The sequence below is a fragment of the Protopterus annectens genome, chromosome 9.part0, assembly GCF_019279795.1.
Source record: "Protopterus annectens isolate FY-2018-M chromosome 9.part0, PAN1.0, whole genome shotgun sequence".
NCBI lineage: Eukaryota > Metazoa > Chordata > Ceratodontiformes > Protopteridae > Protopterus > Protopterus annectens.
In genome coordinates, this window is record NC_056743.1 from 1,085,231,043 (window position 1) to 1,085,256,614 (window position 25,572).

At 39.1% G+C, this 25,572-nt stretch overlaps 1 protein-coding gene across 3 annotated transcripts in view; it reads right to left on the reverse strand.

Moving 5' to 3' along the window:
* Positions 1–1,046: 1,046 nt before the first annotated feature.
* The window catches only part of LOC122811820 (pleckstrin homology domain-containing family A member 3-like), a 547,265-nt gene continuing 522,739 nt past the window's right edge, over positions 1,047–25,572 (reverse strand). For all 3 annotated transcript variants that reach the window (XM_044083925.1, XM_044083926.1, XM_044083927.1), the window contains one exon: positions 1,047–1,758. In XM_044083925.1, the coding sequence (XP_043939860.1) occupies positions 1,733–1,758 (26 nt within the window). In that variant the 3' untranslated portion in view covers positions 1,047–1,732. The remainder of the gene's footprint in view (positions 1,759–25,572) is intronic.

The window sequence follows — 25,572 nt, forward strand, 5'->3', positions numbered from 1 at the left end:
CTACTTTGCCAAAATGTCCCAGGGTAAAGCTAGTGTGGTCAGACAAAATCCAGCAAATTAAGTGGCATACTGTTATTTTGTTGAGGGTAAGAGAGATTTAGGATTAGGTTAAAATTTTTTCAGGGACATGAAATTAGCCTAGTATGCAGGCATTCATACAGCATAAGTGGCCAACTATATATGACAAGAATGGAGTACATGGATAACAAAACTATAGGACAGTTTGTTACAGATCTGAGGGCAGCCCTACTGTAGTGACTCAGTAAAACATGCTTGACAGAAGGCAGGATGGCTAAGGGAGGGCAAGATTAAAAGAAGGCATAACGCATGACTTATTAGCCAGTCCTTAATGGGGTGGGGGCATTGCTCCAGGAGAGGTCTTGTAACTTTTTAGCCAGGCCTCCTCTGGAGATTGTAAGGCAGCTCGAGGGCCTGATTAAAAATAGTTGACAAAGTGTTACAGGGCTTTATATCACCAGTGCAATTCAGCTTTTTACTGATGCAGTTCAAAGAGATCTACCCCAACGTTCTGCCTTGCACACATCTTAGCAAAACTAATTGTTTTACTTTGTCTGATCTGGCTAATAAACACTTGCATACAGCCATTCAAACACCATCATTTTGTGCTGTGTGAGCTTCCTGTTGACATATGATTAATAAATGGACAACTGGATATATGCAAATGGGGAGAAGAATATAATTCAGGTGTTATTGTATTAGCAGCACAGCAATGCCCTTCATGCTGAAAACTGAAATAAAATTACGTTTTCTTTGCTCAGAGTATGGCATTCATCAGATATAAATGGCACTGGTTTTCCTTGCAGTGTGCTGATCATACTGTGAAACACTTAACTAAACTGGGAACAAAAATGACAACAAAAAATAACATGGCAATGTCTTCCTTCACCAGTGACTGCAAAACATCTGGGATGCACGAAGGAACAGTTACTTCAGCAATTAAGAAACCATGTCTCATTGAGGACCCAGGATAACAGTCTAAATGTGTCTTAATCTGCTACTGTACCTCTCAGTTATGAAGCTATAGCACACTTTTAAAGTGCTTTATTTACTGATGCTAGTTCAATGCACCACTTTTTTCCCCAGCACAGCTTTGCCTGTTACATGCCCTGTAGCTGGATGAACTGGAACAAGAATTATTTACTTACGTACTAAGAAGGCACTAGTGTCACTTTTCAATTTGCTCAACACTATAATAATGAAAATGTATCAAGCAGCTTTTCCTTGTGTAAAACTTGTAATTCCTGAATCATAATTTAAAAATGAAGACTGGCAGAGTTTGAAAAATATGTGGATTATTTGTTGATTAACCTCCACATTTATTACACATTATATAATAATAATAAAAACATTTTTCAGAACTTTACAGAGACATACTAATACAATGACTGGTTGATGTAGTGAATTCAGAATTGCATTTTCACCCTGAGGGTTTTTGGTTCCATTCTTTGTTTTGCTGACACTTGAGAGATGTCTGATGATTTTTGGCAACAAGAAAAATATACACTTTTGTGATATGCAATGTCTGTCTTCAGGCTTTCATATTTTAGAGGCCTTTGTGTTCAACTGTTGATCTGGTGATCACAGGAGGGGGTTGGCAAGAGTTCTATAACCGTGATATGACACCAGAACACTGGACTGTAGCACAGCTCTGGATTCCACTTGCTAAATACTCACTGACAGATGACTGTTCATGTAGTCACTCATTTGCTGGTCACTCCTGTTGTGCTTCCCGACATGCTGTAGAATATAAAAAAGTAAAATGACAATGCTCTGTTGAAACAGAATACGTTGCACAGATGTCAGACACAAACCACAAGACTTGGAAAAAAAAATGTCTCGAGTTTCAGCAGCTCTCTCTGATACAGCTAATCCAAAAGTCTTTTACAGCCACAAATTTCACATCTGTAATAAGGCATCTTATTATCTGTGATGATGGTGGTGCTGCGGAAGCGTTGTCGCCTCACAGACGTTGCCCATTCGATTCTCAGTTAGAGCGTCTTCTGTGTGGCGACATGCGTGAATGGGCGTTCCTTCGTTGAAGGTTGTGCGTTAAGCCCGGCAAGCCAGCACGTAAAAATCTACTGCCAATCATTAGCGGACCTGAGTTCCGCTGTGGTGACCCCTAACCGGGAAAAGCCGAAAGACACAACAACAACAACAGAAGCCTACAATTCTTGTTAGCAGACTGTCCTCTGTCACCAGAGGCTTCACTCTTGATGCAATCTTAAATAGTTTTCATTTACACTTCGGGACAATGGCATCTCACACTGCTAAACTGAATGCCTCACCTCTCACTGGGAAACATATTACCAAACAAGAATGCAGGTTTACAGGTTAGCTCTGTAAAGGAAGTGTGTTTGTGAAAGCAGTGATTTGCATTGAATAACACTGCGGATTGAGCACTGATAATGACTATGGGTGCTGACGGAAAGGAATGCAGGATTTTGACTAAGGCTTCTTACACCACCTGGCAGCTCCTTGGGAAGACAGGTTTATCTGACTGGGAGGACACTGAAAGAGGATATGTGCAGTGCAACAAGTATATGGAAGCAAATCTACACTATCCACACCAACATAATCACATGCTGTATGGCAGGAGTAGGGAATAAGTTGAAATAAAACTTCCACTCGTCAAATAAGAAATTGGTCAGCACTCAAATTATGTTCCCACGGAACAAATTGAGACCACTGGTGAAAAATACATGTCAGCTGATCAGATAATTTGGGCAGTGTAGGAGACAGAAAAATAGTGGTCAAATCTGTAGAAATACAGCAATTAGCATTGCACTTCTTTCTTAATATTATTATTAAGTATGTGGAGCTTTTCTCCCCGGGCCTCTACTGAAAATGGAAATATCTCTAGCTAGACTAGCCCGGTCAACAAATGTAAAATAAATAAAAATAAATAAATAATAAAGAAATTTAAATGCAATACCTTGTTCTGTGGTGTATAGGGATAAAGCCCCACTCTGACTCAGATGACTTGAGATTGGTCAGCAGTGTAGGAAGCTGGAAAAAGTCAGGGATGGGTGGGTGAAAGATGCATGACTTATGTTTGTACTCTCAACCTGGAAGGGAGGGTTGTAGTGACTGTTCCCCCAGTGCTGATCTGGTTTTAAAATAATCCTAAACTGGGTACACCAAAAAAGAAATGTTTACTCAGACTTGTTTCAAAACCCATTACAACAAGGTAACTGGCATCCATTAAAAACCTTTCAGTACGTGATGCTATCCAGTATTTCAACCAGACATTCTTAACAGAATTAAACTCCACTGCCCCATTCATCAAAAGGAGGTTAAAAGATTCACTGTCCCTTGGATGTTTGCACATATTAAACAACTCATCATAAACAGAGGCATCCTGGAAACAATGGAAAATGTCTCATTTACTACAATCTAGACAGGACTACAACATACTCATAAACAAAGTAAAAACTGCCATTACAACTGCTAAACAAACCTACTTTCACCAACTTTTAAACAATAGTAGGCCCACATTAATTTGTTTGTGTCTTTCGGCTTTTCCCGGTTAGGGGTCGCCACAGCGGAACTCCGGTCCGCTAATGACTGGCAGTAGATTTTTACGTACTGGTTTGCCGGGCCTAACGCACAACCTTCAACGAAGGAATGCCCATTCACGCATGTCGCTACACAGAAGACGCTCTAACTGAGAATCGAACGGGCAACGTCTAACTGTGAGGCGACAACGCTACCGCAGCACCACCAGGCCCACATTAGTAAACTCCTAAATCCAACAATGAAACCACAACTAGTCTTCTTCCAGACAAAGCCAGGCAGATAGCAACGACATTTAATAAACATTTTCTTGATTCAGCAAGTATCATTACTCAACAGTATAATGTGAACAACATCCTTGTTAATTCCTCAAATGGCTCATTTCAGCTACAATCTGTTAATGATTCAGATGTTACAAATTTATTACACAAACTAAAGCATACCTCTTTAGCCCCTGACCTCCACCCTTCTATCTACAACTCTCATCTGAAGCTATTCCATACCCAGCTGCAATGCTCGTCAACAGATTCATCTAAGAATTCTGTCCCTAACCTTTGGAAATAAATTCATATAGTCACAGAAGTTGGTGTCAATACCTTCTCTCTAACTTTCTACCTACAACTATCTTATCACTGCCTCTAAAAAAACATGAAGAATGTATACATAACCAAGTGCTACAACACAAAACACCCTTCTATAATCCACCCAACACAAATGTCACCCAGGAAACAGCACAGAAACTGCAATCTTATCTTTTTTAGACAATATTAATCACTCCAAAAACAATGTCCTTCACACAACTGCTATATTCCTGAATCTTTCAAAGGCTTTTGATACTGTTAACTCGTTCTCTGCTTCTCCACACATTAACCTGGTTCAAAAGTCAAGCAGAATTCTTGCCCATTAACACTGAAGTTCAACAAGAAACAATACTGGGACCTCTACTATTGAGTATCTTTACTAATGCTATGTATATACTGCAATTCCTTCTGCCAATTTAATTCAGTATCTTCACGCCGTCATCTGTTATGCAAACTCCATCAAACATTTATAGCATATAAATCAACATTTCCAAAACATTGAAAAGTGGATCACAGTCTCATAACTTGTACTTAATGCCAACAAAACCAAATTACTCTTACTTGGCTCAGGTGAAATTTCTAAAACCTCAAAACCAAGACATTAATTGAGCAAGTTACTCATACTAAGTTACTTGGTATTATCACGGACAATAAACTAAACTTTGACAAACACCCTATTTCACCTCAAACCCCCCCAAAAAGTTAGATATGCTTCATAAGTCAAAACATTAATTAACTGACACAGTTTGAATGAACACAGCTCAAACTTATTACCAAGCCTTCTATTCTCTTCTTATATCCTTACTAATATTACCAAAACCTACTTACATAAACCTGAGATAACAAATAACAAAACTGCAAAATTTGCTGCAATTGTCCCAAACAAAAGTCATCATTGTAAAAACTTTCAAAGACTTAAATGGCTAGAACTAGAACACTTTCGGACATATACTGATCTGAAAAACACAAACAATATATTAACCAAATAAATGACCAACTGTCTCTACGACAACAGAACAATACACTCCAGCCAGAAAAATAGGATCAGAAACTCTAAACCTTCAACAAGCAGTCAAATCAAACAATCAATAAGGCGACTCTTTACACTATGATCACGTAGCAAAGCAATAGAATACAATCCCACCATACATCGGGAACTAAACAAATTTTCTTTGAACAGCTAGGAACTTATTTTTTTGCAGTATGTCTTTATTATAACATATGATGTAGGTCTTGAACTACATAATGAGAGGCTAATAATAAATTCATGAAATATCTAAGCATCACTTTTAGTAACTAATACAAATGCTTCTCTGGGACTGTAATTGACTTAGTGTCTGGTCTCTACCAGGAAAACAAACACCCAGCAATGTCTCTTATCTCCTTTATTTATTTATTAATTTATTATTAACGCAAATATTTTTATCTGTAGAATTTTCCCTACACACAGAATAACATTTAAGAGCTCCTATGCAAATAGGATACCAGGCCGCAGTACCATGTATGTGTACTGCTTAGAATGTTATGGAAGCAGAGCATTTTTACAGCTGCACACCCCTGCTGCAGCATCCCAAACCTTATCAGCGACAGTTTTTTTTTTTAATGAAAAGTTGCTTTATACAAAACCCTAGCAAACAAATAAAAAAAAATTACTATATGACCCAAACCAATCTATCACCAGGTATGCTAATATAAAAATTTCTTCAGCTGTCCAATTATGCCTCGTATTTGTGCCATGTTCTTTGTAAAATCTTTGAATTTCTGGTATATCAGTGAGAATTACGATCAGTCAAACATTACAGACATTACAGTTCCATACTTCTTAATCATAAAATGCATGTTGACGCAAAACCTGTTCAATTAACTTTTTAACATTCCTGATTCTGCCCTGTCACGACAAAGCAAATATCAGAAAAATTAAAAAGTAGGTCAGCCAACATGGTCACCAAATGAATAAAATGCATAACAAAAAGTCAAACTAATTTATTACAGTTAGCGCTTTCGTGGGGTTGCCACCTCTTCAGACCAAGCTAAAACAAATGTATATACAAAAATACATCAATTATATAATAAAAATCAGGCAATAAATGCAGGCAAATAAAAAAAGAATCAAGGACCAACCAATCATAATTACCGCCTTACTTTCAAGGCAGCTTTGAGAGATGCCACAATTAAGCCCTGGTAGTTTATGCACCTGGAGAGAAAATCCACTTTATAACTCGATCATTTCAATATAATTGTTCAGGTCACCTCTTCTAACACCGGGGAACCAACTGCAAAATTTAGTTTTAGGGTTTTGCAGTTTGTCTCCCCTAGCATTAGAAGCATAAACTACCAGGGCTTAATTGTGGCATCCCTCTTAAACCTGCCTTGAAAGTGAGGCGGTAATTATGATTGGTTGGTCCTTGATTGCTTTATTTGCCTGCATTTACTGGCTGATTTTTATTATATAATTGATGTATTTTTGTATATACTTTTGTTTTAGTTTGGTCTGAAGAAGCAGAACACCTGCGAAAGCGCTAACCTTAACAAATTAGTTTGACTTTTTATTGTGTTCGTTATTCATTTGGTGACTGTGTTGGCTGACCTACTTTTTGATTTTTCTGACATTTGCTTTGTCGTGGGTCTGCCTTCAGCAGTTGGTTTGCCTTTTTTGTTTATTTGGTTGTATTACTTGGTAAGCAATCCAATGCACATGGCTGAGTAGTTATCTACGAATGCTGAAGGTCTGAATACCTCATCTACTCTAACAAAGACGGTTACTGGTGGTAATATGGATAGATATACCAGGCTAGCACGTAACCAAGTCAATCCTCTATTGGGACTTAAAACTATCAGCACAAGAAACTTCAGATGCCACAGATTGTCATGGTATGTGTGACTTCTTAGAAGATTTGAAACAACTGGAAAGTTTATTATATAAACTTAAGCGATATGAGTGGCAGGGATTTAATTTTGAAGTGTGCCTTGAATATAGAATTGTCCCTAAAAGTTTACGCATGCTGAAAATGCCGACACAAGCTACGAGCCAACTGAATTTACTCACATGATGGCAACAATTAAACCTTGAGCTCAGCTTTAATTATCTTAAGCTTCTGGTTGAACACTTCACTCCATTAGAGATGTCACTTTGTGTTGAAGTTGAGCATTTGCTACGTGATAAAATTTCCTGGCGATGACTACATACTCAAATTAGATGATCTCTGTGCAGAGGTCTCAGCCTATGAACTTAGGCTATGACAACAGAAACACAAGAAACTCTTGAGAGACTACTCAGATTTTGTTAAGGGGCATATCTTTGTTTGGCCCACGAGTGATACTTCAGGTTCTGACTCTAAAGCACAGTCTCATATCCAGTCTGACTTGGTGACTGACACACCCCCTTTGAATACCAATGCGAAGTGTTATAATGCGGATTCCAACTCAGTGACACAATACACTTCATCTACTGCTATCGTTGCCTCTGCTGTGACTTGCAGTAATGCCAAGGACATGTCAAATTAACTGAGGGCTCGCAGTAACAATAAAGAATTGACTGGGAACAATGGTTCATTTTCTTCCTCCCTGAATCCCTTCATGTCTCTCCCTTTACCAACGAAGCTGGATTCTCCAGCCAGGAGAGGCCAATCATTGCACAGAGACACTCGGAAGCAGAAAACATCAAAAGAAGACCACTCAGTGGTGCGGAGCAAGCAATAAACATCCAGATTCATGAAGGATTACTTTATAATTTATCTGACTTTAAACTTACTCAGGCTCATCTGGATATGCTCAATAAGGGTTTAAACTTTGTTCCTGACAGTAAGTCAGACCTTACAGATCTTATTGTTGACATCAGGCTTTTTGTGAGGAGAGTTATGCTACAATGTACTATGGTAAGCAGAATGCTTCTGTTCCAATAGTTAACAGTAGGTCTCTCCGTAAACCCAGTTTGTATAATCTTTCACTAACTACTTCTTTGGAAGCTTTTGATAAGCTGTGCGAGTCTGACATTTTTGACAGGTTGTATTCTACTGGGCCTCATTTTTTTAATTTATCAAGAACTGAGAGGGAAGCCCTACAACAGCTACAGTTGGAAACTTCTATTAGTATAAGACCTGCCGATAAAGGCAGAGCTGTAATTATTTTCAACAAAGGGGACTATTTGGAAGCAATGAATGACATGCTCGCTGACTCTTCTACCTATCTAAAGATATGGTCAAAGGATGTTGATAGATGCATACAGGTTGTACAGAATGATTTATACAGTTTACTCGTGTGGGTTGATTGATGTAAATGCATATGATTTTCTATTCAGATGAACACCCTTCTACCTCTGTATTGCATTGTCTCCCTAAAATTCACAAGATCTTACATTGTCCACCACTCCCTATTGTTTTAGGACGTGGCTGCGTTACCGAACCTCTTTTAATTTTTGTTGAAGATAAACTTAAACCGTTACTATCTCAAGCACCCTCTGTCCTCAAGGATACCCCGCATTTTCTTTCTACATTGTTTGCTTTAATAACTGGACTTGACGTTTACCACTATTTGTTGGTGACGCATGACATCAAGACTTTGTTTATGGTCATACCTAATTTGTTAGGAATTGACTTTGTTAGAATGTTCTTAACTCATTATAGTGGTTATACGCATGGCACAATTACAGTGATTTGTACTTTACCTGACTTGATTTTGAATAATAATGTATTTCTTTTTGAAGGTCAACATTTCCTACAAAGATTAGGAGTTACGATGGGTACCCCTTGCGCCAACAGATATGCTAATGGAAGGATGAATATATTCATAACAATAACCCTTTTGGTGGCCTTGTTAAACACGATTATATTTGTGGATGATGTTTTTCTTCTTTGGGCAGGTAGTGTGCATGAATTGTCACAATTTGTTTCTTACTTAGGGAGTACATCTGGTTTTCTTACCTTTACACAGAGTTACTCAGTGACATCTACTGATTTTTTTAGATGCGACTATTTTCAAGAACAGTACTGGAGGTCTGGAGACCAGGATGTACAGGAAACCCTGCTGGAGGAATGGGATGTTATATCATTCTAGTATGCATCCCCACTCATGTTTTCTCAAATATACTTAAGGGTCAGTTTCTGAGGGTCTCCAGACTTTCCACAGATTCTGGTATTTTTGGAGATGACTTGGATATCCTTAGTGTTGATTTTTTGAGTAGGGGAAATTCTTGTGAACATATTGTTACCTCACACTTTGAGAAAGTTCATCATAGAAATGGTAGAGGGGTACCATATTTTTCAGCTGGACCTCACAGCTTTCAGCGTAACTTGCCCAGACATTCAAATGGGCCACCTAGGTTTCTTTTTGCATATTCCAGTAAAGCAATCAACAGTTCTGTAAGGTAATTAGGAAGAACTGGATGGTTTTATTGGCCGATGAGAAGATTAGTGCTGTGGCTATGGTTGATGAACAGCCCTCTTTTACGTTCAGTAACACGTTAACTCTCAAAAGATGGGTTGCTATGACCAAGGCAGTCCACATCTATGTAATCTAACAAGAGAGGCACTTTCTCATGTAATAACTGTAGAGCTTGTCCCTCAATTGCTTCTGATGTGCAGTTTATTCATCCCATCTCTAGACATATTTTTTCGCCCAGGTTCTTAGCTACATGTAGGATTAATAATTTCGTCTATTTGGCCACATGCTATTCATGTGACTCTTTCTATGTGGGTAAGACCACACGCCAACTTAGGGAATGTATTCTTGAACATATTGGAAATATATGTAATAGTGTGTCAACTAATGCTTTGGCTATTCATGCATTATCCTTTCCTGGACATAAATTTAGTTTTAGAGTTTTGCAGTCGGTCTCCCCCAGCATTAGAAGAGGTGACCTGAACAATTATATTGAAATGATTTAGTTAAAATGGATTGTTTCTCTCCAGGTGCATAAACTACCAGGGCTGAATTGTGACATCCTTCTCAAACCTGCCTTGAAAGTTAGGCGGTAATTACGACTGGTTGGTCCTTGATTGTTTTATTGCATTGCATTTATTGCCTGTATTTATTGGCTGATTTTTATTATATAACTGATGTATTTTTGTATATACTTTTGTTTTAGTTTGGTCTGAAGAGGTGGCAACCCTGCAAAAGCGCAAACCTTAATAAATTAGTTTGACTTTGTATTGTGTTTTTTATTCATTTGGTGATCCTGTTGGCTGACCTACCTTTTGATTTTTCTGATATTTGCTTTGTCGTGGGTCTGCCTTTAGCAGTTGGCTTGCTTTTGTTTATTTGGTTGTATATCAAACCAAGTCCACTCTCTTCTTTCTTATTAAATATTATCCTTCTTTTGATGGGTTCAGTCTAGGACCTCAAAAGAAGCTGAACAATTTCCAACATTTCCCCCTGGAAATATATAAACATTACCTATATAAACATTACCACCGTCATTTGCTCTGCCCCAACACAATCTGAACTTAACTCACTCACACAAAAAACCTTCACAACCATTGAGCACTGGTTCTCTAACCATTGTCTCCTTCTCAACCCTAAGAAAACCAAACTCCTACTTTTTACACCTACTCATATGTCTCCCTCCCTTAGCTTCGCACTTACATCCAATAACGGTACCCTTATCTCTCCTGACCATACCACCAAACTCTTAGGTATTACAATCGACAATCAACTAAAATTTGACAACCATATAAACACTACAATTAAATCTACCAATAGAAAACTAGGTTCTCTGTATAGAATCAAATCTTTCCTAACTCCTGAAGCCAGAACTACTATAGCTAGAACCCACTTAATCTCTACCCTATTATATGCCTCCCCCATCTATACTAAGCTCTCTAAGTACAATCTTAACAAACTATCTACAGCCTATAACAGTATTGCCAGATTTGCCACAAACTCATCACTGTAAAAACCTAAAAAAACTAGGCTGACTAGAGCTACCTCACCTAATATCATTCAACCAACTCACTATTGCCCACAAAGCCCTTTACCACCCTGACAATACTCCAATGCTCTCCACCCTCATTATGCCATATAACAATCTGAGGAATCTACGCTCATCCAACAAAATACTGATCCATACTTCTTTATCTAATAACTTAGCAGGTAATTCCTTATTCTCCAACTCAGTCGGTAAAATATGGAACCAACTACCAAATGACCTTACTTGCCTTACATCTCTCCCACTATTCAAAACCAACCTAAAACTCTTCCTTTCCAACCACTGGCTATGCTCTTGCCATAACCCTGACTAACCTTTTCTTTTCTTTTTCCCATATTATCTGCTTGCTCCACCACCCATCCTTCTTCTTACTTCCTTCTCTTGCATTTTAAATCTCCTCTCCAAGCTGAATGCCTTTTCCCTTCATAACAATAAGTTATGCTTCAACTATTCTTCCAGTGCAATTGTGTATGTAAATTTTTACCTTATCTTCTGTCCAAGCTAACATAGTATTTTAAATCCCATACTCAATGTAGCATGCTGAAATTGAATGTTTATTCTATCATATCTTTGTATTTTACTTGATTTTTTTAAAGTATTTGTAAAGTATTTTTTAAAGTATTATTTTAGTAGTGTAGCGGAGCTTTTCTCCTCGGGCCTCCACTGAAAATGGATCCAGCTGGACTAGCCCGGTTAACAAATGTAAAATAAATAAATAAATAAATATGTGCAAGTTTTTCTAATGCATATGTATTCATATAAATGCTTTCCCAAAGGATAAATGAAATATTTTCCAGTATACTGTTCACTTTTTTATTTCTTGCAAACGTTTCTTCCATTGACTTACAAGTCTTCCTTTCCATACCTAACCCCAATATACTACTATATTTCTTAGTAAAACAAACAGTGCCCATTCTTATTACATCACCATATTCTTGTTTTTTTTTTTAAACACTCCTCTATAGATATTAAATATCAATGTTGTCCATGCTTGTGGAAACACAAATGCCTTAAAGGATCTTCATTAATTCCCAGAGCACTCTCCCAAACACTTTTTGGCATACAAGCTTATTAATATATTATTGTCCAACATACTATTTTGAATTATAAGGGTTCTGTTACTGCTATCTGGTGTTTGTGCACATTCTATAACCCACACCAATCCAGCTCCACTGTTCTTGGCAATATCTTTTCCAGTTATTTTTGTCAAAAATCATCAAACATTTTAGCCATGATTCAGAATCAAAACTGGGGTTGTATGACCCTGGATCAAGAAGATCTTTCCTTTAATTTGGTATAACTACCACTACTGCTAGACCTATATTATTCCTGTTCCATCTTTTTCCCCACTTTTATTGGAATTCCATATGTTGTGTACTTTCATTATGACCACATTTCTAATTTTTAATTTACAATTACCTCAATCCATTGCATTCAAAGCTAAAAGCATTTCACTTATTCTTTGATTTACCCAACTATACAGTGGCTTCCCTTTCAGAAGAAATACTAGAAAATGTCAATATTTGTCCCACCAAACTTACAAAACTTAACTTGTATAGGTGCATTGTCTGATACAGTCACTGGATATATTTTCATTTATCATACCATGCTACAATTTTCTTTAAATTTATGGCATCTATTGGCATCTATCTAATTCTGCCCAAGCACCACAATTTACTGAAAAAATGTGATATTCCACTTCCTTCAACCTTACTTTCATTACATCAATGAGTCTAAATGCATGCCTATATTTCTCCATGTATCTGCCCTCAGCAGGTATTCTATGAAAGCTTGACCCTGCAGAGACATTTTCTTTATTTCCTGAAATGTTCAAATCCCCAACCACTACCATACATCCTTGATAAAAGGCTATATCTTCTCCCATAATATTATTTATACCTTGTCTTAATATACAGCAGTTAGCATAATTCTCACTCCCTGCCAACAGTCTCTGACCACAATAAATCTTCCCTGCAAATCAATCATTTGCTCCTCAGTCTTCATTCTGATACCCTTTTACCAATATTAAGGTCCTTTTTTTTGCTCTCCTCCCATTCCAGCAAATAAACACTCCCCATTCTTCTTTATAACATTTTCATGTTCTTTATGATTCAGGTTGCAACATTACCTGTGCATTACTATTATAAATATAGGTCACAATCTTGCCCTTTTTTTCCTCTCTAAATACTCATTAATATTCCAGACTAGCAAATCAAATTGTGACACTGTAAAGTGAATTTATTATTGTATTTACATATATTGCTTGTCATTCTGTTATAGACTAGTCCTTCACAGTCTGTTTCTATCATTTTGTGCCACTTTATTATTGTGTAATATTTTGCCTTTTGAACTTGATCTCTTATTTTCATTATAACACACAATCAGGTCTATATCACATTGTCAAATCTGTATAAGTTCGAACGATGTAATATCGAACCCAAAAATCTGAAACCGCACAATAACAAACACACAGAACAGCGATTTTTTTTCCCCAGGGGAAAAAAATCACTGTTCCCTAACAAAAATAAAAAACAAACAAAAAAACAAAAAAAACAAAACAAAAAAAAAAAAAACAAACAAAAAAACCTTAAACTAAAACTAAAGTGTGGGGGCTTTGCCTCCCACACCCTCCAATGTGGGAGGCTGTGCCCTCCCACCCCCTACTTAAATATACGAACTCTGAGATCACACCACAGTGGAGGAAATAGCAAAGCCTCGAAAACAGCCCACCGATTTTTTTCCCTGGGGAAAAAAATCGATATGCCGTGGCTTCGCTATTTTTGCGTTTCGGACTTTTGGGTTCGATATTACATTGTTCAAACTTATACAAGTTTGATGGTATGATATAGACCCCACACAATCCCCTCTCTACCCAAAAAATAAGCAACATATTAAATACATGTTTTTAAGGCAACAGAACTAATGCTCAGTTGAAAAATAGCAGTATAAAGCTTTTTCTATGTTTCCAGTTAGACTTAACCCTGATTTACTGCTGTAGGCAAGAAATCAGCTATTATAAATCATTATTTTTTTTCACTCACCTGCAGCTAGGAAATTAAATGTTTTACTTTTGAATCTGTTCTTCTGTCCTTGTACTTACCGGATAGCCAAACATTGCTACCTACATTCTTTCTTTTATTATATTTGTCACTTTAAGTTTGCATTCTTTTTTGCAGGTTGTTCATTCTTGCAACTAGTGCACACTTTGTAACATTTCCTATTTAACTACAATCATTATTACAGATGCTGCAGCTATTTTAAAAAGATAAAACCTGTTAACTATCCAAAGTGGATCCATTATCTTATAATCAAGCATTCTTTTTCAAGGAAGGCAATCTCCAACCTACTAGCACAACAGAGAGAACTAGGTCAGGCTGTAGACTGATATGACATTTTTTTCAAGTATTTTAGCTATCTGACAATGATTGGCAACAGGGTAAAAGTCAGAGACTGGGGAAGAATGTTCAATCAGGGAGAGGACTATAATATGTTTAAAACTAATTAAGGGAGAATTTTTGTTGTAAGCTGAAAAATGAAAAAGTGTATCACAGGCTTACTGACAGGATGGCTAGCGCATTTCTAAATGTTGGAATGTAAAGTATAGAACTAAGGTTGTAGCCTGAGTCAAAGCTTTCAAGACATTTTTGTATCTCTTCTTATGCAATGGAATTGAAACAGAATTGGGGTAAGTTAACAATCTTGTTAAGTGGTGACCATGGCTGGAAAGGAAGGCTAGAAAAAGACAGGTTGGTAGGTAGTAGGGGACTGCTGATATTCTGACTTAGATGAGGAATCATATTCTTAAGAGTACTACAACTATCTGCTTTTGGGAAAACCTTGGGAAGTGCTGAGCTGTTGTATTGCCTTCCAAAATTGTTTTGATTGTCCAAGATACGTTTATGCTTGTCTGGGATATTTAGCTTTGGAACAGTTGATTTTCAGCATATCTTCCTTTTTTAAATATTGGTACATGTTGTACATGTTAAGTTTATGTATACAGTATGATTCCTTGGGTCTATATCAGAAGAGCGAAAGCTGAAAACAGCTAACACTTATATCAAACTTAAAAAAAAAAAACACATAATGTCGAACTACCGGAACAGTGATTTTTTTCCCCAGGGAAAAAAAATCGCTGGGCCATTCTTGGGACTTTGCAGTTTCTTCCACTGTGGTGCAATTTCAGAGTTGGTATATTTAAGTTGGGGGAGCACAGCCCCCCCCCCCCCACAGTGGGAGGTGTGGGGTTGAAGCCTCCCACTGTATTTTGTCTGTACATTTTTTTTTTTGAGCAGTGATTCTTTTTCCCTGGGGAAAAAAAATCGCTGTTCCGTACATTCAACATTGTGTGGTTTAGTTTTTAAGTTCAATATATGAGCATTCGCTGTTCTCAGCTTTTGCTCTTCTAATATAGGCCAGGATTCCTTTTTCCATTTTGCTTCAGCTTTATCTCTGTTTTTTATTAGTTGTTTGATATCATGGATAAACCATGGACATTATCAGCCTTGAACTCTTTTTAACTTAATATTGAATAGTTTATTCTGAGTGACAAAGAGAAGGCTGTAGAAATTAGACAGGGCTTGTTGTGGGGTCACTGCATTAATAAAAGAAATTCTAGTGCAGTTGTCGTAGTTCTGCATGGAGACCATCAGCAGCTGAATCAAGGATTACTCTGGCTGTCAAAATCGGTGTCTAGGATTATGACATTTAAATGACTGGACAGTATGGGCCATTGGTTACTTACGGAATTTTTAGAGTATCTGCAGCTGTTTCAATTTATGCGGTATATTGGTTATAACTATATCAAGTAAAGAGATGTTTTAGAGTTAGGTTTTGGTCTAATGTTATCTGAGATTAACTGTGTTAGTTTATGTGCAATGATTAACTGTTAGTTTATGTGCAGTGACTAGCCTATTTAAAAGCACTGTACATACGACTCTCCAGTCTAGGTTTAGATAACCCATTATGAAGAGTTTGTGATCCCTTGCAATATTCAGAATCTTGTTTAATACAGCATATACCAAGGAAGTAAATGACTTTAGCAGATTACAGATTACTGCTAAATATATCTGTGTGTGAATACCCAGGGGGATTTGTAAAAGTTGCCAGTTAGTAACAATGCAGCCTCAGACTGAGCCTATCAGCAGTAGTGGGGACAGGTTTGTCTCCTGTACAAGCAAAAATTCATCTCTTCCATGCATAGAGACTGGTCTGTCATCAAGGAACACTGCATACTTGTTAAGTAACTGTGTAGGAATGATGCAGGCGTCCTTCATCCAGGACTCCGTAATGGCACTATCATTAGGGTTCTACTGATCAGAATATACTTCTAAATGAGGTCAACTGTGATTTATACTACAAATGTTCATGTAAGCTAGTGATAGGGCTTCAAGTTTTAGTTGGTTGAATAAGGAATATTATATCAGCAGAACAGGGCTTAGTTGAATACTGTCTGCACTGAGGAGCAGAATTGCAAATACTCTGAAGTGGTTTTCACTCTGCAAGAGTGCAGTAGTTTAACAGTAAAGACGCAGGTTCTCTTATTGAAAAGGATGCATATATGAATATGTTTAGCCCACCCAATGATGTACAGGAGAGTAATAGGAGGAAGTAATGGCATCAGTGCTCTGCTATTCCATTATAAGTAGGGTTGTCAAAGATAAGGAAGTGCATGGCAAAAGTCAGTGATACTGCTACAGTTTTAAGCATATCTGGAGTAATAATGAAAAAAATACATGACAAAAGTAGGAATATCTAACAGCTTATAGTCAGAAAAGTTTAGTTATATAGTAGAATGAACTGAGAGAGAGAGGAATAATGATACCCGAGAGTCAGAGGTTCTGAGGAGCAGAATATAATATAAATAAGGAAATGGATAACAGCAGTTAAGTGTGTGTATAATGGCAAAGTGGATGTTAAGTTTCTGAAGTTGGACAGGGTGACAGGTTGTAGGTGAGTGTTTAGCACTGAGATGTGTGCTAAGCTGCTAAAGATGGTGACGGGTGATTTTGGAATGGAAAAGGTAAGGCAAGTATAAAGAAATGGTTAGTAGTGAAACAAAGCTTAGAGTACAAAGGCAAAGCAGAGTGGGCTCAAACCTTTTCCAGTGTTGAAACAGTCAGTCAAGAACAGCAAAATGTGCCTAAGCCATTTTCATAGGCTATAAAACAGCAATAGCAGTGGCAGTGTTACAAGCTAACTGGAAAAAGGCACAGACTATTAAGAAGACAGAAAGGAATGATGTCAGAAATAAATGGAACATAAAGTGCAGAAAATATCAGTAAGAAGGTGTAGAAGGAGACAGAACAGAACTAGCCCACGATGAACTATGAAATAGTAGACTGGGAGCCAAAAATGGAATATTAAGTAGCAGACAGGAGACAGAGTACAGCCTACAGAGCTAATGGTAGGTCACTGTGCTTTACAACTCAGCAACAGGAAGGACAGTGCCTAGGGTACAACTTTACAGTAAAAAAGGTGCTCCAGTATGAAGGATACAAGATCTGGAAAAATATCCCCAATACTCTCTGTAGTCATACAGGGCGGCCACGGTGGTGCAGCGGTTAGTGTTGCCGCCTCACAGCAAGAGGTTCTCCGGTTCGATCCTTGGCTGGGGTGCCTTCTGTGCGGAGTCTGCATGTCCTCCCTGTGGTCGTGTGGGTTTCCTCCGGGTGCTCCGGTTTCCTCCCACATCCCAAAGACATGCTGTAGGTGGATTGGACACTCTAAATTGGCCCTAGGTGTGAGTGTGTGCATGTGTGTGCCTTCTGTGGAAGGTTGGGCACCGGGCTGGCAACTCGACACTGTAAAAAACTCCACTGCCAATCATGAGCGGACAGGTGATCCGCTGTGGCGACCCCTAACCGGGAAAAGTTGAAAGAAGGAGAAGACGACTCTCTGTAGTCATACAATAATGTAGAAAGAGACTGCAGAACTCACTTTAAGGCAGAAGATACAAAAAAAAAAAAACAGTAAAATTTCCTTGCATTAGTCCAAAAAGTACCAACTTAAGCAGGCACAAGATAGGAATAGTCTTTACATAAAGCACTTTTTGGGCAGCACAGTGGTGTAGCGGTCAGTGTTGTCACCTCACAGCAACAGGTTTTCCAGTTTGATTCTTGGCTGGGGTGCCTTCTGTGTGGAGTCTGCATATGTCCTCCCTGCATTCGCATGGGTTTTCTCCGGCTGCTCCAGATTCCTCCCACATTTCAAAGATATGCAGTAGGTGGCTTGGACACTCTACAGTGGCCTTAGGTGCGAGTGTGTGCATGTGTGTGGTGCACACTCTGAGGAGGGCTGGGCCTTGGGCTAGCTACCTGAGCCTGTAAAACCCGTAACTACTACAGAAACATTGTGTGCTAAAAGGTGCTCATTACCCAATGTACCACATGGTGCGTAAATGGGAATGGGACAGAGAGAAGACACTTTTTAGAGCCTTTTCCTCCATACTTAAATGCCCTCTGCAGCCACATTAAATGGGTGCCCTGTCCCTGTTTTAAGAGCATTGCCTGATTTCACCATTAACTTCACTCTGCACAACAAAGGGTGGCTTGAGCCAGTGTCTCATAAAATATATCAGAGAGTTTAATTTGTAGGTTAAGAAAATTGCACAGATAAACAGCAAATTGTAGGACATCATGCTGAAGCAAAATTTCAGTAAAGCTTGAAACATGTTTCCATCTAACGTCTACTTAAGTGAAGACAGAGTTGTTAAATAAATCAACTCCCAAGCACAAAAGGCTAATTTAAAATGGTGGCTTCCCACCTGCAAAACTTTAACAGCCAACTTTGCTTTACCTATTGTAAGAGATTCTCTACCCCCTAATTGCATATGAATTACAACTCTAAAATTCGCAGCCCGACAGTGACTCTGTCATTATATAGCTGATGGTAAGCAAGAAGAAGGGAAAAAAAAAAAAACCCGAAAAAAATCTAACTCTAATTCCTCTCTTCTTCTTGTCAAATCATCCTGTGCCTGTCAAGGTTCTGTGCAGGATTTTAGTCCAGCAGAAGAACATGTGAAGTGATGCAGTTTCATTTCTCTGTAGAGCCTTACAGAAAGGAAAAAAAAAACATTTCTGTTAGTTTGTGTTTGTAGTCAAATTTCATTAACCACATATACTCTTGTGACTCCACCTTTTATGATTCCTCATTTCTTCCACAAAAAATCAAAATAATTTCCTTTTTAGCTTATATATTTGCAGTTCAGTCAATAGAGGTCTTTGCTGCTTTCTCAGTCTCAAGTTAGAAACATCTATGCCATGTGCTCTTTATATTTTTAATCTCAACATTTGAACATCTAGATAATGTGCTCAGGTATTTTCTGATAAAACCCTTACAGTCCTTCTCTTCCATTTGTTCTAGTATTGCTGTAAACCCCAAGATGTCTCTGAGTGACCCTTGAGTTCAGACAGTTTGTGTGCTATTTGTTCATATTACAGTTATTTCCTCATTTTTCCTTTCATCTCCTGTTCAGCAGTTTACATACCAGTTATTTTCTCTGAATGCCTAGTTAAAACATCTACTATTTCCAGCAACCTTCTGTTACTTGTGGCTATGTTCTCCCACAGGGATCAACTTAACATGTAAATCTCAGAGTACATTTGTCCAGTCTCTCTGAAATGCCTGGGGAATGTTGTCCTTTATTACCATTTACTTTTACCACCTCTGGTCCACACTGCTTTCTGCCCCTTTGGAGTTTTCACGGTTGTTCTCTCTTTTACTTCACTTTTTCTCATCTGGTTGACCTTCTGGATGTCACAGACACTTTAGTTACAAATTTCTTTTAAAAGTTTAAAGCAATTTGCATATCTGTTTTTTAATTACTCACATTACCACTGCCATCTTGGAATCCCCACAGCATTCATTATTAATTTAAAAATCATTCCTTAGTGAACACCTTGCTTCACACCCGTTAACTCTTATTTTCTCACACAGCCACTCATTTACCAGTACTTTCTAGTCTTATTCACAGGTTTTAATAAATTAGCCACCTTTTCTCCTATACCATACCTTGCCAATATTTTCCATGCCTGCTTATGGCACATTCACTAGTGAATGCTTTAGCTGCATCACACCCAACACTATCTTCCTTCTTCCTTTCTCTGCTTCTACTATCTATTACTTCTTTTACATAACTAGCACTTTTTTGCCTACCTTCCCTTTGTTCCAGATACTTCCCTTCATCAATGCTTGTAACCTCTTTTGCAAAATTCTCAGAAATGTGCCACCTCTGCTGCACCATCAGTGGCATAATGCACTGGGTAAATGGCCAGAATGGAAACTGTGGAAAATGTTGCTTGGGATGTAAATGTAGTCTTGGTGTTTATTTAGTCTCCTTTACCAACTGCTCCAGAGCCTTGTTAAGTTCCTCTGCAAGATCCAGCCTGAGGTGAAGACGATTTGACAAATAACTCAGTGCTGACTAAAACAGCAGAGTTTACAAAAATATTCTTTCAAAAGCATTCCAGGACTTAGGACTCCTCATCTGGAGGATGAACTGCTGAACTCTGAAGTGTCAGCTCCCACTTGAAGGCAGATGCCTCTATAAGGAGTCAATAAATGGAGTGTTAGTCAACACATCTCAGTATATGGCTGGACAGGGCTTTTCTATGGCCTTTTAGGTACAGGTACTTCTCAACCTCTTGGTGCAAGAAATCTGGACAAAGCCTAAAATACTGGGGGGAGGGGGTGCAAGGCCCAAAAATAGGGACAAGTTTTAGATATTGCTCTTATAAATTTAGAAAATTGCTAGAATAATAGGATTTGTGTTACATATCCTTCAATCCTTCAGAAAATGCATGCTATTATGAAACTCAAATGTATGTCATTATTTATTAACTATAATCCCAAGAGATTTGGCAGAAAACCATAAATTTTAGAAAACAGACTAAAAATAAGCAAAAATGTAAAACATTCTAAGAAAATCTGGGCAGTTGAGAGGTATGGGTACATGAGTTACCATTTTTTCAAGGTCGGCTGTAGGATAAGGGTTATCATCTAATCAAGAGGTACCACCCATGGGGAAGAAAGAAGCACACACAAAGCCTCCTGCAGGACCTTACTAGCCAAGGAGAGGAGTTATTTGGATCATCCTCTTTTTATTTATAAATTCTTGGGTATTCCCAAACTTGGGTTCAGTGAGGGGGATGCAGGAAAATCTTTTCCATCATCATCATCAGTGTCTGGGGTTATCAATTCCAAAGGGGAATGAACATGTTGTTGTAGTTGGACATGCTCTTACCTCCTATCCTTCAGGGGGAGGAACCAAAGAAGAGGAAGGTGAAAGGGATTCAAATCTTTGAGGCAGATCATGCCAGCAGCCATTTGAAATTCCATCCTGATAGAGAGGAATGGAGGTCTCAAATGCAGACACAGACAAACCTTTGGATGAGGACAGTGTAATGACAGATCTTAGCTGCACTTGCCTTGCCATTGTGGGTACAATACTGGCAAGGAGCCAGTCGACATCCTAGTCTGTACTGAGAAGGAGCCCTGACCACTGCAGATGTTCTTGATTTGTGCCTGGAGAAGAGGTTCCAACATGTTGTTGTAGTTGAAACATACAGTGACATAACTCCTGCAAGAGGAAACAGATTTGTTAGAAACAAAGGACCTATGGGGAGATAATCTACCCAGCTCTCTCTCTAAAAAGGAAGACACATTGTCTTGGCTAGAAAACCTGCATCTGGGTAATTCAGCAGAGGGTGCAGAAACCTTAGAAACCCTACTGGTGCCTGAAGGCCTGGAACAGATTCCCCCATCCTCATTCCTAGATTTATAAATATTTATGAGAAAGATCAACTACAATCAAAGTCTGATCACATGCCTGGCACATTTGGCTGGAACTGCAGGAGGATAAAGAGTTCCTCTTTTCTCTTTTTCTGACCTGGCTTTATCCCTGGGTTTCTGAAACACAAACTGGGTAGAATCACCTCATCTTCTCCTTCCCTTCTGTAAAAGGGCTTTTAGCTCTAGTTTGCTCCTTCTCTGTTTAACAGTTCACCTTTCAAGAGCCTTACAAATTCTGCAATCATAATATAAATGCTAGACCCCAAAAATACAGTTGTGTAAAATCTTACCATAACAGTAGATGTCCTTCTCTTCACTGTTGCAGTACCCCTAACAGAAGGGATCTCCTACCAAGGATATCTCAACGTCTGACCAGTATACCAAAGCCTTAGTATTTACAGGTGCTGTATGTCACATGCACACTCCCCATGCAAGGTGTAGGGCCGCACACATTCACAATTGAAAAAGCCCCAGGAAGAACAGAATGTCACTAGGGACAAGGACGAACATGTGCATCCAGAAAGAGAAAAAATGAAGAATCCCAGGAGGGCAAGGACAGGCTAGAGCAGAGGGGGCAGAAGGGAGGGAACGAATACTGCCACAGTGAAGAGAAGGACATCTACTGTTATGGTAAGATTTTATACAACTGTACTATGTCCTTTCATATCAGCGTTACAGTATTCCTAACAGACATGAGAGTGCAAAAGTTCAAAAGGAAACCTGGGAGAAGGAAGCACTGAAGAGCCCTTTAGAAACCCATGCAGGATAGCCCTCGAAAAGCCAGCTCTAGTCCTAGAAATAATATCCAACTTGTAATGTTTAGTGAAGGTATGGAGACAATACAGAGTAGCAGCCTCAAGGATGAAACTGGTATCCAGCCCCTAGAAAAAAGCACCAGAGGAAGCAACAGCTCTACCAGAATAAGCCTTAAACTGAAGAGGAAAGGCATTTATCATGAAAAGAATAACAAGGAAATAGCTTTAGAAATCTAGGAAGAGACTGGTTGCTTAGAAACAGCTAAACCCAAAGCCCTGGGACGAAAGGAAACAAAAAGTTGCTTAGACTTGTGAATAATTAGAAGTTATGTACTCACCATAACGTTCCATCTGAGTAGGTGTATTCATTTGTCTGCAACCTGTGGGTTATGGACAGCTATGGATCCACCTCACCCATAATGCCCTGCTCTACCCTCATGACCTCAGATTGCAGACAAATGAATACACCTACTCAGATGGTGAGTACATAACTGGATATTCATTAGTCCCCAGCTACCTGAATCTTGGGCGCCATCATGGAAGGATATTCCCTAGATGCAAGATCCAACTTATAGTGAGAAATAAATGTATGAGATAATATCATCTAGAGGAATCCTAGCCTTGAAGGCTGCGAGGTAGATACTGACCGGGTTGAATGGGCATGAACATTGATAAGCCAATAAAATGCACTGTGAAATAGAAACTTTGGAAATTGAAATAAACAGCTGGTCGGATTGCCTATGACCAGCTGTCCTGTTGAGATAAAATCTTAGTTGCCTGTGAACATCTAGTGAGTGTAGCCTATATTCACCTTTGTTTTCATACTTAAAACAGGGAGGTTAATGGATTGATTGATGTTTGCTTCAGAAGTGATTTTAGGAAGGAAGGGTTGGTCCTGAGGCAAGTAAGGAGGTTTAGCTGATAAAGCTTGAAGTTCAGAAACTCTCTTGGCTGATGTAATGGCTACCAAAAGGCTGTCTTGTAAGACAAGAATTTGAGATCCACTGTAGGGAGCAGTCAAGGCCTGAAGGACCAAAGAAAGGTCCCAAGGAGGAACTGCTTGCTTTATAGGGGCCTGAGAAGGAAAGTACCCTTAAGAAAAGTTTTGCACAATTTGGCTGACATAAGAGGAAGAGACTCTTGACCAATGTGATAGTGAGAAATAGCCGCCAGTTGAACTTTGACTGTGGAACTGCTGGCACCATCATTAAACAGAGAGGTTAGAAAATCAAGCACTACAGGGAGAGGAACCGTGAAGGGATCTACCACACAGAGAACCTTTCTAGTGGATGGTTTATGAGAGAAATACCGAGTCCTTATCAAGAGTGGAACTGGAGCAGCCAAGCGGTCAGCTCAGGTCCAGGTTCGAGGAGGAATGCAGGAAGGATGGGATATCAGATCCGAATGGGATCTAGAATCCAAGGAGGATTCACCGAGTGAGACCTTAGGAAGGGGAACCAGATCTGTCGAGGCCAGAACGGAGCAATGAGAATCATTCTGCAACCCACCGAGAGGCTTTCTGAAGAACTTGCAGCATCAGAGGCAAGGGTGGATAGGCATACAGAACATGCAGTTTGAGGGAGAAGCAAAAGATGCTACTTGACAATTGAGACCACCCCCTTGCTTGTTGATGTACCAGACAACAGACATATTGTCCGATTGGGAAGAAAGTCCTGCTAAGAGCACTGCTCTCATCTCTAGAACATTGATATGCCGCTATGGGGTGATGCATGGGAAGAGCAAGGTATGACCACTGAACTAAAAGAAGTGCTATCGATGAAGCCATGGACCCTAGAGCCCTCAGGACCAACTCCGCTGGAACAGAACATGAATGGAGAATGGCCGCTGCAGATTTAGAACTCTGTAACTCCTTGTGTCTAGTCTGGCCCCTATGAAATCTAAGAGCTGAGTGGGTGCCAGGTTGGACTTTATTGTGATGCCCAGAAATACTGGTAGTGACTGGCTGAACCCTGATCCACCACATCTTCTTCTGACCGAGCAGAACCATCGAAAATGTGACCAGTCCTGTCCCTCTGTCCTCCTCCGAAATGGACTCAGGGGAGCCATCAACATGGCATCATGGTGGAAGCCTGGCCCAGTAAAGGGTGTTCCATCTGCATCTGGGCGTCCTAGTTTGAGTCCCAGGAGCAGGAGGGTGTGCAAATTAAATTAAACTCACATCTAGTTACCAGCGGGCAAACAAGATCTGAGGTCATGAGGGTAGAGCAGGGCATTATGGGTGAGATCCATAGCTGGAAACTATGTCTGGGGATGATCTTTAGTTTTATCCAAATAATTTTTGAACTGTCTATGCATATCCAAGGTGTGAAGAATCTTCTCACTGGCAGACCGCAGATAAGAAAAAAAGGAAGGCAAATGAATAGTGTGATTAATGGATAACTCATTGACCACCTTGGGCATAAAAAAGAAGGATTAGTACAGAGAGACACCCTGTCTCTCTGGAAAACTAAGAAAGGAGGAACAGCCATGAGGGCCAGAAGTTCAGATGCCCTCTTGGCCGAAGTGAGAGCCAAAAGAAAAACAGTCTTTCAAGTACAATGTTGTAAGGAAAGAACAAAACTGAAGTCCCAGGAAAGTGGAATAGGCTTCCTGGGAGGCCTGATATGAAGGACGCCTTTAAGAAACTGCTTGACCTCAAATCTAGAGGCCAGAGGAGGAGACAAAGGCAGACAAGCAGACATTGTTGACAGATGAGCTTTCACTGAGGAATACTCTAACCCAGTATGAAGCAAATCACACAAATAAGACAGAGCCAAAGGAGCCTGCACAGATAAGGGATCCTAGTTTCGACAGAGGCACCAGGTAAAAAAATCTCTTCCATTTGGACAAAGATTTCTTGGCAGAAGGTTTCCTGGCCTCCTGCAAGACCTGAAGGATATTGTAAGAAAACAGGTGCATAAAGGGAGCAAAACCCTATCACCCACAGCGTCAGTTGAAGAGTGGACAGGTGAGGATGGATAACAGACCC